Below are 17,769 nucleotides of genomic sequence, written 5' to 3'. Positions count from 1 at the left end.
ATCAATATAAAAACGCATATAGCAGCAAATAAAAAAAATATCATAATAATTATTCATAACAAAAAATCAATATAAAATGCACGAAAAATAATTAAGTGATAAACTCGATAAAATTATAATATTCAAACAGTGAAATATGTAAATTATCATAATATCATTATTATGTAAAAATCTTAAGATAATAGTTTATAGATAATTTTACTTGTTTATATTAATATTTCTTACGCCATGTAAATTTGTAATTCAAATTCTTAACCTAAACAAGTTATTTAATTATATAAAAGTAAATTGATAAACTATATTTATTAGAAAGGAAATATTTGTAATTTCAGGAATTGAGTAGTGAGATATCATTCCAATTTATTGGCCATCGTTCATGAATCTATATTTCTTTTTCAGAGTAGAAAAAGAAAATTTTCAAAGATGCATCTGATTATGTGCCTTCTCTGTCTATTGATGTGCTATTCACTGAAATCCCAACCATGGAATTCAGTGGATACAGCAACACTTTACCAAAGTTTTCTTCAAATAAATATGATAAATATTAGGAATCAAGTTTGATTCCTTACTGTCAATGAAGACAGTAACCTTACTGTATTTAATGTTTTCTGTTATGTTTGTTTTTAGCTTTTAATGGTTTGTTAACAGAGCTCTATAAATAGAGCTCTCCATCTCAGATCAGTGCAAGAAAAAAATAACACACAGACTTACAGATTCTATGTACTAAGACAAAATATTGAAATAAGAAAAGAAGACACTTTTCTTACCTCTTACGTTGCGTTCTTCATTTTTCTCTTCTTCACCGTCGTCAACCACCGTCTCCTCCGCCGTGGATCTGCGCTGGAAGTCCCGGAGCTTCATCGCCTGGAGAGTCCTCTCCTTTCGCTCCGTTCTCTCTCATCTCACTCCTTCCAGACTTTGCCAGCGTGGCTGGGACATCACCAACATGTTTTCTGCGTATGAGATATAATGGGCTGGGCCACGTACGAAGTTATACTGTGTTGGGCCAGTCTTAAAATGGTATCAGAGCAGGTCTAGTGCCTGCTCTGTTTCCGTTGCCTCTGATTCATCCTTCTTGGTATCTTCTTGGCCAGTTTCTTGCAAACACTCCTTATGGAACGAATTGCTGATCAATCTTGTGACACTTCCAGTCCTTACTACCTACATCCAGGTGAGAACCCAGGTCTCACCCTCATTACACAAATTTTAAATGAGAACAATTACTCCTCATGGAGCAGAAGCATGAGAAGAGCTTTACTCTCCAAGAATAAGACTAAATTCATTGATGGGTCCATAAAGAAACCCCTAAAAACAGATCCATTGTTTGATGCATGGGAAAGATGTAATGTGATGATACTTTCCTGGATCACCAAGACCCTCTCTCCACAGATTGCTGAGAGCGTCATATACATTGAAGATGCAAAAGAGTTGTGGGATGAACTAAAAGAACGGTTCTCCAAAGGAGACTATTTCAAGATCTCTGATTTACTGCAAGACATACATTCTATTAAACAAGGAGACAGAGGAGTAAGTCAGTTTTTCACTGACCTTAAAATTCTATGGGAAGAGCTGGAGTTTCTAAGACCCATACCCACTTGCACATGTAAGATTCAGTGCAGCTGTGGACTCTCTAAAGTCTCCTTAAAGTACAGGGAAATGGAGCATGTGATATGCTTCTTGAAAGGGCTGAATGATTCCTACAACACTGTAAGGACACAAATTCTTTTGATGGACCCTCTACCCAATGTCAACCGTGTCTTTTCTCTCATTATGCAACAAGAGAGACAAGAGAAAAATAGCTCTCCCGAGGTCAAGGTTCTAGCCAATGCTAGTGATAAAAACAGCCACTGGAAAGGCCAGGGAAGAGGATCTGGTTCACGTGCCCAAGGGAGAGGAAGGGGTAGAAATCCTAACTATGGCAAGCAGTGTTCCTTTTGCAACAAGATGAACCATACCGTGGATGAGTGTTACTCTAAACATGGATATCCTCCTTGGTATAAGAAAGGGGATAGCAACCAGGACAAGAGGACCGACTGGGGCACTGCAAATGCCTGTCAGACAAGCACCGAGACAGGAGGGATTCAAAGCACACAACAGACCAGTAATGAAAATGTTTTCAGTTCTTTCACAGCTGAGCAGATGCAAAAGCTCCTCAGGATGATAGACAAAATTGATGAACCCTCTCACAAAGTCAACCAAGTCCAAAGGGGAGACACAGAACATAAACAAGGTAATTTTTCTTTTGCTTCACTGTAAGATCTGGGTTCTTTGTTCCCAGTGACAGTCATAGTGTACTTGAGGTGTCTCTCTGAAAGGTTATCACAACACAACAAATCAGAGATGGGATAGGGAGTTTTCAGTCTATTTTTAGTAGTTGAGGATTGATTCACCTGGTGAATGTAGTCCTTCAAGTAAGTGGGAGTCTTTCTCGGTCTGTTAGACCTTCTATTTTCCTGGCTGTTGGGACTACTGTTGATGCCACCTCTGTTGATGCCACCTTGTACAAAGAGGACAGCTATCTGGATGACCCAGGACCTTACAGGAGACTGATAGGGAAGTTGCTTTACCTTACAAACACAAGACCTGATCTATGTTTTACAGTCAATTTGCTTAGCCAATTTGTTCAATCTCCTACTGATTATCACTACCGGGCCATTCAACACATTCTCAGGTACATCAAATCCAAGCCCTCTGAAGGATTATTTTTTCCAGCTGACTCTCCTATGCAACTGAAGGCTTTTAGTGACTCTGACTGGGCAACATGTCCCAACACTAGAAGATCTACAACAGGGTTCTGTATCTTCCTTGGATCCTCACTCATCTCTTGGAAATCAAAGAAGCAGAAGACTGTCTCCAGATCTTCCACTGAAGCCGAATATAGGGCTCTTGCAGCCACTGTATGTGAGATACAGTGGCTCAGTTATCTACTTCAAGACCTTCAGATAGAAGAATCAGGAACACCTGCCTTATATTGTGACAACAAATCCGCAAGGCATATAGCTCATAACCAGAGCTTTCATGAACGGACTAAGCACATCGAACTCGACTGCCATGTCGTCCGTGAGAAAGTCCAGGAACACTTACTCAACCTTCTACCCGTACGCTCAGACCAACAGTTGGCCGACATCTTCACAAAGTTCCCTCACCGCGTCAGATTTAGGTCAACAGTTCCTCAAGCTGGACGATGAATGGTCGTCAGTCCAAGCTTGGGAACTGTTGACCTAAATCTGACGCGGTGAGGGAACTTTGTGAAGATGTCGGCCAACTGTTGGTCTGAGCGTACGGGTAGAAGGTTGAGTAAGTGTTCCTGGACTTTCTCACGGACGACATGGCAGTCGAGTTCGATGTGCTTAGTCCGTTCATGAAAGCTCTGGTTATGAGCTATATGCCTTGCGGATTTGTTGTCACAATATAAGGCAGGTGTTCCTGATTCTTCTATCTGAAGGTCTTGAAGTAGATAACTGAGCCACTGTATCTCACATACAGTGGCTGCAAGAGCCCTATATTCGGCTTCAGTGGAAGATCTGGAGACAGTCTTCTGCTTCTTTGATTTCCAAGAGATGAGTGAGGATCCAAGGAAGATACAGAACCCTGTTGTAGATCTTCTAGTGTTGGGACATGTTGCCCAGTCAGAGTCACTAAAAGCCTTCAGTTGCATAGGAGAGTCAGCTGGAAAAAATAATCCTTCAGAGGGCTTGGATTTGATGTACCTGAGAATGTGTTGAATGGCCCGGTAGTGATAATCAGTAGGAGATTGAACAAATTGGCTAAGCAAATTGACTGTAAAACATAGATCAGGTCTTGTGTTTGTAAGATAAAGCAACTTCCCTATCAGTCTCCTGTAAGGTCCTGGGTCATCCAGATAGCTGTCCTCTTTGTACAAGGTGCTTGTGTCACTTAGGAAAGGAGTGGATGAAGGCTTGCACCCCAACATTCCCGTTTCTTCCAGTATGTCCAGGGCATATTTTCTCTGGCAGAGGTGAATGCCCTTTCTGGATCTGGCCACTTCCAGTCCTAGGAAGTATTTAAGTTCTCCTAGGTTCTTTATTCGAAATCGATTGTGGAGTAGTTCCTTTATTTTGTTGATCTCCATCATAGAATCCCCTGTCAACACAATATCATCTACATATACAAGTAAGGCAGTAAAGCTTGTAGATGTTCTCTTGATAAACAAGGAATGATCAGATTTAGATTGGATAAAATTAGCAGTAATTAGAAATGATGAGAGCTTTTCAAACCACTGTCTACTGGCTTGTTTTAAGCCATATAATGATTTTGTTAACTTGCAAACCTGTCCTTCGTTACACTCATCCAGACCTGGAGGTGGTTCCATGTAGACCTCTTCATTGAGGTCTCCATGTAGGAAAGCGTTGTCAACATCCAGTTGGTGTAGGAACCAGCTGTTGGAAGCAGCAAGTGCAATGAGTAATCTGACTGTAGTAAGCTTGGCTACGGGGGAAAAGGTGTCTAGATAGTCGATTCCCTCCTGCTGTGTATAACCCTTTGCCACTAAACGGGCTTTGTATCTTTCAATGGTACCATCGGCCTTATACTTGGTTTTGTATACCCATTTACATCCTATTGCGGACTTCCCTGGAGGCAGTGGTGTCATAACCCATGTGTTATTTGCTTGTAAAGCCTGGATTTCTCTCTGCATAGCTTCCACCCATTCAGTCATTTCTTTTGCTTCACTGTAAGATCTGGGTTCTTTGTTCCCAGTGACAGTCATAGTGTACTTGAGGTGTCTCTCTGAAAGGTTATCACAACACAACAAATCAGAGATGGGATAGGGAGTTTTCAGTCTATTTTTAGTAGTTGAGGATTGATTCACCTGGTGAATGTAGTCCTTCAAGTAAGTGGGAGTCTTTCTCGGTCTGTTAGACCTTCTATTTTCCTGGCTGTTGGGACTACTGTTGATGCCACCTCTGTTTTCTTCATTGTCTGAGGGCTGTTCCTCTGGTTGCCTTACTGCTGCCTGGTCAGTAACTTCACCATTGTTACCACTGCTGATAGCGTACTGATCTTGTAGGAGATCAGTTAGATTTTCAACTCTGTCCTTCCCAACATCACAGTGGGCTCTGCTGTCATGATTGCTGTCATGTGGCTCTTTGTATGGGAAAATGTCCTCATGAAAGAGGACATTTCGGCTGATAAACAATTCCTTGCTGTGCAGATCAAGAACAATATACCCTTTCACACCAAATTTGTATCCTAGAAAAATTCCTTTCCTAGCTCTAGGGTCAAGCTTGCTTCTATTATTCTCTAGAGTGGAGGCAAAACAAAGACAACCAAAGGTTTTGAGATCTAAAAAGGTGGGAGGTAATTTATGGAGAATTTCATGAGGAGTTTTGTGGTTGAGAATGGCAGTAGGCAATCTGTTTATTAGATAAACAGCGTGGCCAACAGCATAAGACCAGTAAGCATTAGGAACATTGGATTGAAAAAGGAGGCCACGGGTAACATTCAGAATATGTTGGTGCTTTCTTTCAACAACAGAATTCTGTTCTGGGGTTTCAACACAACTCCTTTGGTGGTTGATCCCATGCACATTATAAAAATCCACACAATTAAATTCAGGGCCATTATCAGATCTTATAGTTTTAATTAGTTTGTTGAACTGATTTTTGATTTTAATAACAAAATTCTGCAACAGTTCTCTAGTTTGGCCCTTATTATTCATGAGAAAAACCCAAGTGTGTCTACTGTAATCATCAACTATGGTTAGAAAGTACTTATGACCATGAACCGAAACAGTATTAAGAGGACCCCATATATCGCAATGTATAATCTCAAAGCAATCAGTAGTAGCAGAAACACTTTTAGAGAAGGGTAATTTTCGCTGCTTAGCATAGTGGCAAGTCTCACAAACAGTATTAGTATCATCCTCAACATAAGGAAAAATGTCACATATACGTTTCATAATCTTGTCACCTGGATGGCCCAGTCTACAGTGCCATAGGTTTACATTCAGGTTCTTAAAAGAAAAAACAGTTTTAGCAGTGTATCTTTGATCAAATTTAGGAAGAGCTTGTAGGTAATAGAGACCCTTCCAAGAATTAGCACATCCAATCATCTTCAAGGTATGATTCTCCTTTATCTGACAAGTCTTAGAAGAAAAGATTAGACTACAATCCAAGTCCTTAGTGAGGCTTTGGACAGATATCAGATTAAAACAGAATTCAGGGATGTAAAGAACATTAAAAATAACAAAATCTTTTGAAAAACACACAGTTCCAGCATGCTCAGCAGTCAGAACTGTATTATTTGGTAGTTTCACAGAGATAGGTTTAATCTTATAAAAGGTAACAAAATTTGCCCTATCATGTGTTACATGATCTGTGGCACCAGTGTCTAGTATCCAAGAAAAATTACCTTGTTTATGTTCTGTGTCTCCCCTTTGGACTTGGTTCACTGAAATCCCAACCATGGAATTCAGTGGATACAGCAACACTTTACCAAAGTTTTCTTCAAATAAATATGATAAAACTCGTCAAAATGTCACCACAATATAACTAACATCGAACCATTGAATATCTCATTAAATTTTATTTTTTATTTATATTTTTATCACAAAAAAATGAATAATTGAACCACACGTATTTTTCCGTCCATGGAATGAAAGAATTTGTATATATCATGATAGGAAACTTCCACGATTGAGAAAGTTGATATGTAGTCACTTCCCACCATAAACAATATCTACAAATTATTATCAACTATTTTAAGTTTTTTAATTTCTAAAATAGATAATATTTCAAGATTTATCCATATATAGTAATTAATTTTAATCACATTCAACGAATTTTAAATAGAAATATATATATTAAAATATGTTTTGGTAACTACTAATTTTCTCGAACAAATAAATCTCAAACATTTTTTGGCCATTGATGTTTGCTAAGCATTAAGTGAAACTTCTTCATTAAACACATTGATTTGCTAGGTTGAGTTGCCTCTTTAGTCACCATGTTCAGACATATATTTGCAGCATACGGTCAATTGTTTGATTAACTGAATACTAAAAAATGCAATTGTCTTGTCCCACACATTTAATTGTGCCACCTAATCTAAAGATTATACGTAAGATTCTTCTTAAATCCTTGTCTTATCCTTATGTGTCCTAATCCTAGTTAACATTCCTTTATAAATAGAAATATTATTTTATTGTATATTTAAAATGTAAAACTTAATAATAGTCTTTAATTTTAAAAAAAAATGATATCTATAGATGTTTTTGAAAAAATCAATTTCTATTTCTGGCACCACAGTTTGGCAACGTTTTTATTTTGTTGAAACATTTATTACCTAAATTCTTTAAAACTCTTGCTAACAAAAAAATGGATATCTAGGCTGCTAACACAAAAATGGAAATCTATAAACGTAAAAGAATGATAATGGAATATGTTATATAATTCATGAACATGATGTTTTATTGTATTATTTTGATGATATAAGATATTGCTTTAAGCAGGTTGTATCTAATTTTCAAATATACTTAATTTTCAAATTTGTTTAATCAATTACAGTAGGTTGAATTGGTTATTTACTTAAGGTTCAATTTTATTTAGTTGACCTAATTTAAATTATATTAAATAAAAGAGCCTTGTGTCAAACTCAAACCTGATGAATGCAATATATTACGACCATACAAATATTATTTATCTAACAATTTTATATTATCTTGTAAGTATTATTTGCATATATGCATTTATCTTATAATTAATAAAAAATATTTTAAAGTATTAATTTTATAAACAAAAACAAAATTTTTTTAAACCTTTATGAATTCAGTGATCAATCTAATTCCATTGAATGATGTTTCTAAATAAAACAAAATTAAATTTAACTTACATGAAATGAATTCAGTTCAACTTAATCGAGTTGAGTAAAAAAAAGTATATTAAATATGATTTAATTTAATTTTTATTATGAATGAAGATATGATGAGATAATAGAAGTTTGATTATATTAATATTGAATAATAAGTTAAATAATTTGTGTCTCATAAGGAAAGTTTTATCCAATTTTAACACGGAACTAGGTTGACTTTTAGTAGACTACAATTTATTTTCATCAAACTTTTTTTCTTTTATCTTATTTGTTTAGAATTTAACATTTTTCTAGATGTAGCATTATTAATATTATTTTTTTATTACAACCACGGTATTAATATTGAAGAACAATAAGTACTTCAACTCATAATTAATACATCTTTTTGAAAAAAAAAAACTCTTCATCAAATTTTAATTAAAAAAATTAAATTTTGGTAAAGTAAAAAACTGAAGTAAAAAATTCACTATTTTTGTTGATCTCATGTTAATAATGTTGAAACAACCGCTGCTATATCTTCTATGTATAATCTAGTACATTATAGGTATGATATTCAAAATTTAATTAAAATTGATAATTTTTTATTTTTGAATTCAAATATTAAGTAGATCATTTTACATGATAGTGATTTGGTCCCATTTAAGTTAATGGCTTGTAATCTATTCAAACTTATGTCAATGGTGATGTGAAACATGTTGGAGTCCACCTTTCAACAACCTTAAATCATCATCCATGCATGTATTCTTCTATGATAGTCAACTTAATATTTCTTACAATAAATAGGTCAATTTTTTGTTTATTTTTTATTTCATTTTTTTTCCTTTTATTGAAATTGTTTCCATGTCACTGTCTGAGAAAACCTGTTATATTCATTATTGAGCTCTACGATTTAATTAATTAAATTCATCTAATCAGCAGACTCATTGCAATAAGCAAAACAAGTAGCTTAAAGGTTGTTTGATAAAATAGGGTAGTTAAGCATTAATAGTAATAATTATTAAAACTTCTGAGACTATATTTTTCTATCTCCCACTATTATTTTTTTTATCTTCCATTATTATTTTTTTTTATCACACTTTTAATAAACTTATAAAATAAAATTGAAGTGTTAAGAGATATAAGACTTAATACACATAAAGTATACATACAAAGGCAACCGTTTTGTTCCTACTCTTGTTATTCTCACAAACTGATCTAAAGAAAAATATAAATGTTCTTTAGACAAGCCATCCTCTTGTTTCTCTCGCCGGACATGTATGTATAAGAAAGTATAATTTTTCTATTTAGAATTTGATGATAAAGTATTGATTTTTAGGGTTTTTGAGTGATGAAAAAATTGTTTAATTCTATAGGAAGCTACAGTGTTTTTTTTATAAGGAAACTGTTATTTTCAAAATTTTCCAATTTCTTTTGCAGGATTCTTTTTAAAAGTTATCAAAATCTTTTTTATAATCATAGTTTAATTCAATTATTTCTTCATATATGTCCATGTTATATGAAAAAAAGTTGGACTAAGACTATAGATATCTTTATAATCTGAACTTGGCCGTTTATTTTTTCTTTAGTATCACATAATATTTTTGTATCTTGTTTTATTATTTTGTAATGTTTCTTTTTATTTCTTCTTTATTTTAGTATCTTAGAAAGATGTTTTTGATGTAATTTTATACTCTTAGTTAAAATATTATAAGATTTTAAATATACATTAAAAATAAAAGTGTGTTAAGATACTTTAATTACAACTTGCATATTCACAGTTGTTGCATATTCACATAAGAGTGGTGTAGTTTAATAAGTATATTACATTTTATTTACATTCTTTATCATTTTTTAATTCTTATTTTTTTAAGTTTATATATATATAATTGTCGGGGGTGATTTCTCATTTTTAAATTGTTTTTTAATAATGAAAATTAAATTAATGGGAGATGCTCAATTTAAAAGTTCGATGCTATTTAATCTTTTCAATTTGAACGATTTTGTGCGGTGTAAGTGTACCAATGAAAGAGCGAATCTGTGCGGTGTACCCATAAAATATACGTAAAAAGACCTACAATTATACTAATAACATACTTCTTACTATTTAAAAAGGTATTCATTGAATTCTTTGCATTATCTATGTAACAAGTATTTTTTTAATAATTATTTTACTGTTTTAGTGTTTTATTATAGTTACGAGGGTTAAAGTTCCAAAACTAAAAGTTTCTCTATAGAGAATTCTTTTTCCTGCATTCCATAAAAGCTAAAATTTACAAATTTTCCTTCATTAAAAATATAATAAAAAAATTTACATTTTTTTCAGAAATTAATTTTTCAAATATAAAAGTACATTAAAAAATAATCAATCCAAAAAATAAAAATATTTTTCAAAATGTATTTCTGAAGAGAGAACTCGGGATGATTTCCTACTTTCTATCGATAATATTTAATAATATTTATATATAAAAAAATCTGAAAAAGGAATCGGGAATCCGGAATGCATGATACCCCTCTTAAATTCCCTACACTGCTCTGCTATTTCTGCATCGCATCGTTTTTGGAGCAATTTTGTAGTTGGCGTTCCATGTCGGCCCAATGACTGGATTCCTCGGCAAAGGTGAAATTTGCAGGCTTTGAAGGCTTTGACTGATGCAACAGACCATGCTTTTGGATAATGTACTGTGCTATTCAGTCATTCGTTACACTTTTATTGCACTTTCTTCTGTCTTTTCATCACTTATATCCCTTTTAGACATGTTTATGTATTTTTCTATGTTAGGTATCAGAAATTGCTGCACAACCTATTTCAGCCTTCAACTCCTGCATAATCTCACATGTTGGGTTATTTAGCTCTCAAGTAAAGAATGAGATAGCACAGGATTGCCAGAAGATATGAAAAGAGACAAGTCTTATTTTTCTTTTTAAATGATGCAATGCAAAAGTGGCTTAGCAGTGCAGGGAATTGGAGCAGGCATCTAAAATGTATAAAAGTTATATTTTGGATTAAAATATCTTTCAAAACACCTAATTCAGGAAAGAATTACAAAGATTTTTACTATATTTTTAATGAGGAATAATTTAGAAAATGCAAGTTTTATGGGAAACAGAAAGGGAAAAAGGTGGAGAAATAAATGCTCTTCTTTATATGGGTTTGGGTAAGTCAAACACCTTCTGACCATACTTTAAGCAATTGTTTATTACACCCAATAAATGTTTTCTCCACTTGTTCAATGGTTATGACCAATTTTATTTAGAGAATAAGGTTTTCAGAATGCTCCTCTTTGAACACAATATTTTTGTTTAATTTAATGCACTTTTTTTCTTTTAGAGAGCCTTGGGCCTATCATGGTGGTAATACACAATTCAGATTAAAAGCATTTTCCAATCTAAACAATTGGGCTTTAATTCTTCTCATAGGCTTCATTTCTCTGTCTTCCGCTCTTTTCTTCTGTTTACCATTACCAACATGGGCATTGCTATTTCTATCCACAATTTTGCTCTCAATACCCCTCACTTCTTAAAAAAAAATGTTTCTGACAATTTGACACCTGACACTGTTAATATAATTTGATTTTATCATGCATATATCAACACTTCTTTAAATAATCTACAAATCCAAATTGCAAAAAGCTATAAATCTCCACCATAGATCTAGTATATTCACAACCAAAAAACCTACAAAAAGAACTAAGAGAAGTTATCGTGCAACCTCGAAATATCCAAGATCATTCATTGTCATGAATCACCTTCCATCGCACAGAGAAATAGAACCACGACATCGCAAAACAAAGAAACCGCTAAATCGCAAGTAACTTCTGTATGTTTTTGGTGATGAAGGTGCAAGATTTGTGGTGGAAATTTGGACTTTTGTGATTTATATTTCACTTATTAGGTTTCCTAATTTGAGTTTCTCTTTACATTTTAGGGTTTATAGTTTGGGTTTTTGTTTGCATATTAGGTTTCACGATTTGGATTTCTATTTGCATGTTGGTGGTGCATTATGGTGACGTAACTGTGGAGAGGAAGAGTTTAGTAACTAGTAATGCGACAATGATAGAGTGAAAGATGTTAGAAAAGAAGGAAATAATGCGAAAATCACTATAAAACTTATGGTTCATGCTACACTCTTTCGTTAATTATATACAAATTGTAAAAAAAAAATATCAAATTGAATAAAATTAAAAAATTGTGACAACTTCGAACACCTCAAAAAATTTATTATTACTTTGAACAAAATAAGAATAAAAACTATTAAGTCAATTAAATGTTTATAATGGGTTGTACAGATAAGTATAAACCATATTTGTTCCAATAGATTTACAACACGTAATTATTTTAATAAAAAAAAATTATGAAATGTATTCACCAGGGTTACTAATCAAAACCACTCCCAAATTTTTTGTTCAAGTTTCTTCGCTTTGTATATTATATGAATATATTACACTGAAAAGCTTGCCCAATTGATTTTGTATGTTTTATGCTGGAAAAGATCTTCAAAGAGCTGAGAAGTTTGCTTGTCCAAAACTTGCTAGCTCATTCTCTTGTCACTACTACATTTAAGAACACTGAGAACATAACATACCACAAGATAATGATTGCATGAAACATGCTTGATTAACCGAAGCTTATACATGTTATTACCAAACATAGAAAATGTTAAAAGACTTTAACAACATATGCACATGGTTGCTGACAAGTATAACAAAAGTAGCATACACACATATGACACAATTTTATTGCTTGGTTTGACTTATATTGTCTTCAAGGATTTGATTTTGATAAGATGACAACATAATTTTTATAATATCAATAAACTATATTGTGTTACCCGTTAAAAAACATCAAATCCCTTTTTCAACATAAAAATAAAGTTATTACTATATTCATGAATATTTTAAATTGATTTCAAATTAGATTTAAAATCTGTAGGATTAAACATATACGAAGGGAGCAATACATTATATTAATTTAAAACAATTAAGCTTATTACGATTAGAGAGTTCTACAAATTAAGAGAGACTAACTCGTTTATTTGAAAATTAATAAAAATAGTAATAACAATAAAAAGATTTAGGTTTTCAAATTTGAAATCTGGAAGGGTACGAGTTTATTAGGAGAGAGGAAGGTTAACAAAATTTAAGTAAGTTAAAAATATTTTACAAAGGTTAGTTGTGTAGTTTTCTAAAAATTAGAGGTATAAAGAGAAATAGTTGGAGGTGAAAGGAGAAGCACTAAAATTATTTTCCAAAACTGAAAATTGGGCTTTAATTCTTCTCATGGGCTTCGTTTCATTGTCTTGTGCTCTTTTCTTCTGTCTCCCGTTAACATTGCTTGCTATTTCTATCCAAAATTTTGCTATCAATACCTCTCACTTCTTAAAAAAAAAATGTTCTTGACAAAAATATTTCTGACACCAGACACTCTTACTATCATCTTATTTTATCAACACCCCGATAGAAACATATTTCCATGCATATATCAACACTTCTTTGAAAATTTACACTATTATATAAAAGATGTAATTTTTTCATCATGTAACTTTTTATTAAATAATTTCATTCTTTGTTAATTTATACCAGTACATAAAAGAATTATCAGATTTTTTTAATTCTTTAATCAAACAATTTTATCTTTTAATGAATAAAAATATTTTTTATTTAACAAAATCCCTAATAAGTACACAATTTTTCGTTAAATATAATACATAATTTCTTCACTTAAAATAAATAATACATACGTTTAAAAAAATTAAATCATTCTTTTAAAATTATATCTTTAAAATAATTATATCATTTGAATTAAAAAAAAAATTACAGATATACAACCGTAACAAATAGTTGTGTTTCCACTGCTATAAATAAAGTAGGATTTATTACAAATATTTTTTTATTTTAATAAAATTGTTTCAATATTAACAAAATTATATTTATTGTACTTTCAATTTTTATATATGGAATTTCTATTGTACTTTTTTATTGTATTTTTTTAAAATAATTTTCATATAATTATTATTTTCAAACTTCAGGGACATTTTAAAAATACTCTTTTACTATTAGTATCCTTATCATCCAGTTGAATACTGATTACTTGATATATATTACGATGTATAAATAAAAACATGCAAAATGAAATTTTATTGCATTTATTGGTTTTTGAAAAATACATTAAAGTTAACATATTCCACATTTCTTTGGGTATTTTTTTATTTACAATTTCTAATTATTTTTTCGTTTCATATTTTTGTTCTTGTATTATTGTTAGTGTTAACTAACTACCTGTTGTATCATTATCATTTATAATTGTAGACATTTTGTCCTAAAGTGTTATTCCTGAGATAAGCTCATTTACTTAGTTATAATTGTTTTTTTTATACATGCATGCATGTATAAATAGATACCTTATGCAAAACATTTATGAAATTGATTAATCTTATATATTTAATGTGCGTATAAGAGAAAAATATTAATGGAATTTGTTTTATAACTCTTTGAATGTTAAATCAGTAATATTTCTTTGTTAAGTATTGCACTTTTAATTGGAAAAAAAATAGAATGCGACATTTTCTGAATTAGGATATTTAATTAAACATGTTGAAGCAAATTGAATAAAAGATATAAGTAATATAATTAAAATGTAATAAAAATGGGTTTTTAACATGTGGAATTGGGACATTGTTGTGGGATGGATTTGTCGTAGTGTGAGTTGATTTAGGATTTGAAAGATGAGGTAGTTGATAACCAACAACTATGGTCCTTCACTCTCTAAGGGATTCAATCACAAGATTCCCTTCATCACTTTCCCATCCTTTTCATCTTTAACTTCCTTTCTAAACATACTCAATGCTTAATTATTATTTAATTATTTCTTTTTCGTTTATTTTTTTAAAACATTATGATACAAATATTATTATTATTATTATTATTAGGGTTAAATATGTTTTTAGTTCCTAAACTATTGGCGGTTTCTGGTTTTCGTCCCTCTTTCAAAATAAGGTACAAGTTGGTCATCATTCTTTTCGAAACTCTAGTTTTAGTCCTCGAAACTTTGATTTTAGTCTTCGAAAACTACTACATTTTTAACGGTGTTAATTTTCGAAAACTAAAATCAAAATTAAAAAAAAAATGAGAACCAAATTATACCTTATTTTAAAAAGTGACAAAAACAAAAAAAAATCAACAATTTAATAACTAAAAATATATTTAACTAGTATTATTATTATTATCATCGTCCTCATCGTCTTAAAAAAGACTGTACATCAAATGCTGCTAGGGCATTTGTGACTTTCAGGAAATGTTTCGGTTCAATTATTGCAGCGTGACATTATGAATATAATTATAATATTTAACAGGCCGAGTTTATCCAAATCACTGTTCATTCTTTGACAGGTGCCTTTGCTTATATATTATTAATAATAATTAATCTAAAAAGTTATCTCTTCTACTGTTGGAAAAAAGACAAAGGACTTCCATGACTAAACAAATAACTTGTGCTATTAATGGAATAATTAAATTATGTTATTTTTAATATTTTTTATTTTTTAAAATGGTAACATCCGATTTAATAAGTACTAACTTAAATTATTAAAAATTAAGTATTAAGTAACAGACAATTACTTAAACATATATATAATATGTATTTACAGTACTTTATAAATATTTCAACGATACAACTTTCAAAATATATATAAAGTGTTATTTAAATAAAAGAGCATTTATAAAATACAATGCAAATATATATATATATATATATATATATATATATATATATATATATATATATATATATATATATATTCATTTTAACATTTAGTTCAAAAACTCACACCAAAACTTTATATTTGATAAAAAACACATACTACACCACTAGTTTCATTCTCCTCCACCTTTGCATATGATTTGCAATTATTTTTTTCTTTCAATTGAGTCATCCATAAATAATACTGATTTTTTTTTACATTTAATAAAACTTTACATTTTACTTTTGGTCTTCCATACTTTTTACATTTTGTTTTTTGGTTTTCAATAAATTTTTCTTATTTTAGTTTTAATTTTAATTGTGATTCTTATTTCCCGTCTAAATATAGTTTTTAAAACATGTTTCATAGAACATAATAAATCTCAAACTGATAACGATGATTCGTTTCATTAGTTACACGTATAATGAAATAAATTTGAAAGATATTTATTATTTAGAAATTTAGCAATATTAATTAAATAATTAAAATATAACCGTTATCATTATTACTTTGCTATTAAAATTAAAAAATATATATATTTCTACCGCTATTAATGGTATAATTTTTTTCTTTCATAATTTAGTAAAAAATAAATAGATATTGAAATGCAGTGACATTTTTTTTTTAAATTATTTGTTTAATTAAAACAAAAATTTAGACTGAAGAATAAATAATATGATTAAATATTTTTTAGTTTGTGAAGTTAGAATTTATTTTATTTAAAATTTTAATATATTTTAATTTTTAAACTTTAAAGTAAATAGATGTAGTTTTTTTATGAATTTTTTAATTGATATTGACGTAATTGAATAAAAAGACTTGTATTCGTTTTTAAAATTTGAAAAAAAAAAATTATATATGAAATTTTTATGGCATGATAAATTTTAATTTTATTTTAAAGTTTAGTTAAAAAGTATATTTAATTCTAAATAATATTATTAGTGTTTTTGCATGTGTCATATAAGTCTTCTATAAGACTCTTTGATGATTAGTGGTTCTAAGAGTATATTCTAATCATGTTATCGTGAGTTATAAGTACATATAGAGTTCTTTAAGTTAATAGAGTCGTCTTAGCTCTTGTAGAGTAGTTGGGCTGGATCCTCAGTGAGTTAAGAGAAGCTAACTACTAAATTTTGTTGTTATTAATGTTTTGTTAACTTATGTTGCATGCTTGATTTGATTAGAATTTGATAAAGGAAAATGATACTTGAACAACCATTTTTGACAACATTTAGACACGCGCACACGTGTCTAAATTTGAGTGGTCCAGTTGGAAAAATTAAATGAAAATGGACCACTCAAATTTAGACACGTGTGAGCGTGTCTAAATGTTGTCAAAAATGGTTGTTCAAGTGTCATTTTCCTTTGATAAATTGGTATGTAAAGTTGTTGATGTGAAATATGTTGAACGTGTGTTTGTTCGATTATAGAATTTGTGGTATAATATGTTAAATTTTGTTGTGATTGTCCATTGAATAATTTTAAGGTTGATGGTATGAGTTTGTGCAAATTAGGACTTAGTTAGATATTGATCTTGCTTGGTTTTGGTCTAAAAGTGTTGGTTTGACAGATGAATTTTTATAAGGAGTGTTGTTTGAGTGAATTGAATGTTGGTGGTCTTTGTTAGTGGTATTTAGGACTTAAGTAGCTTCTTAGTTCACTAAAACGTGGTATGTGATATGAGAAATAAGAATGTATGAGTTTTGAGCTGTTAGTTTGGTCTGATGGATCTTGTTTGTGGACAATTAATCAAATTGGTATGCAATTTGAGTTATAAAATGTTTTTGAAACAATTATAGTGTCTAAAATACCAATTTGGTCATTTGGATAGGTCTTTAGTGTAAGAGAATGAGTTTTGGAGTGTGTTGTCTTTTGGTATAGCGTTGAGCGACCTTATGTGACGATGAGCACAACGAAACCCGAGAACTATAGGCTTCAAAACGTTGAGTGCCACCCTAGTCGTTGAACGCCACAAAGTTAGTAAGATGTCTGGCTTCTAGACATTGAGCTCTGGACTAGGGCATTGAGCGCCAATTCTCTACTGTAGGTATGAGTTTTTATTTAGTCTAGTACAAGACATTTGTTTTGGGTTTTCTTTTAAGCTTTCTAACTTTAAGAAGTTGTTTTTGTTTAGATTGTTTTACATGGTGTTGAATATTTTGGCAAGCGTACCAATAGTCAATTGTAGTATAATGATTTTTAAGTAAGAATATCGATCCCACGAG

The 17,769-nt window shown here is 30.9% G+C and overlaps 1 protein-coding gene across 1 annotated transcript; it reads left to right on the top strand.

Moving 5' to 3' along the window:
- The first annotated feature begins 541 nt into the window (after positions 1 to 541).
- Positions 542 to 2,946, top strand: LOC148198827 (uncharacterized). Its single transcript, XM_088115925.1, has 3 exons — positions 542 to 2,252; positions 2,441 to 2,671; positions 2,736 to 2,946. The coding sequence occupies exons 1-3, from the start codon at positions 1,114 to 1,116 to the stop codon at positions 2,944 to 2,946; spliced, it is 1,581 nt and encodes a 526-aa protein (XP_087972051.1). The 5' UTR covers positions 542 to 1,113.
- The last annotated feature ends 14,823 nt before the right edge of the window (positions 2,947 to 17,769 follow it).

This window comes from Vigna umbellata, chromosome 5 (genome assembly GCF_029865625.1).
Source record: "Vigna umbellata cultivar VRB3 chromosome 5, Vumbellata_1.0, whole genome shotgun sequence".
Classification (NCBI taxonomy): Eukaryota; Viridiplantae; Streptophyta; class Magnoliopsida; order Fabales; family Fabaceae; genus Vigna; species Vigna umbellata.
This window is presented reverse-complemented; position numbering and strand designations above follow the sequence as displayed.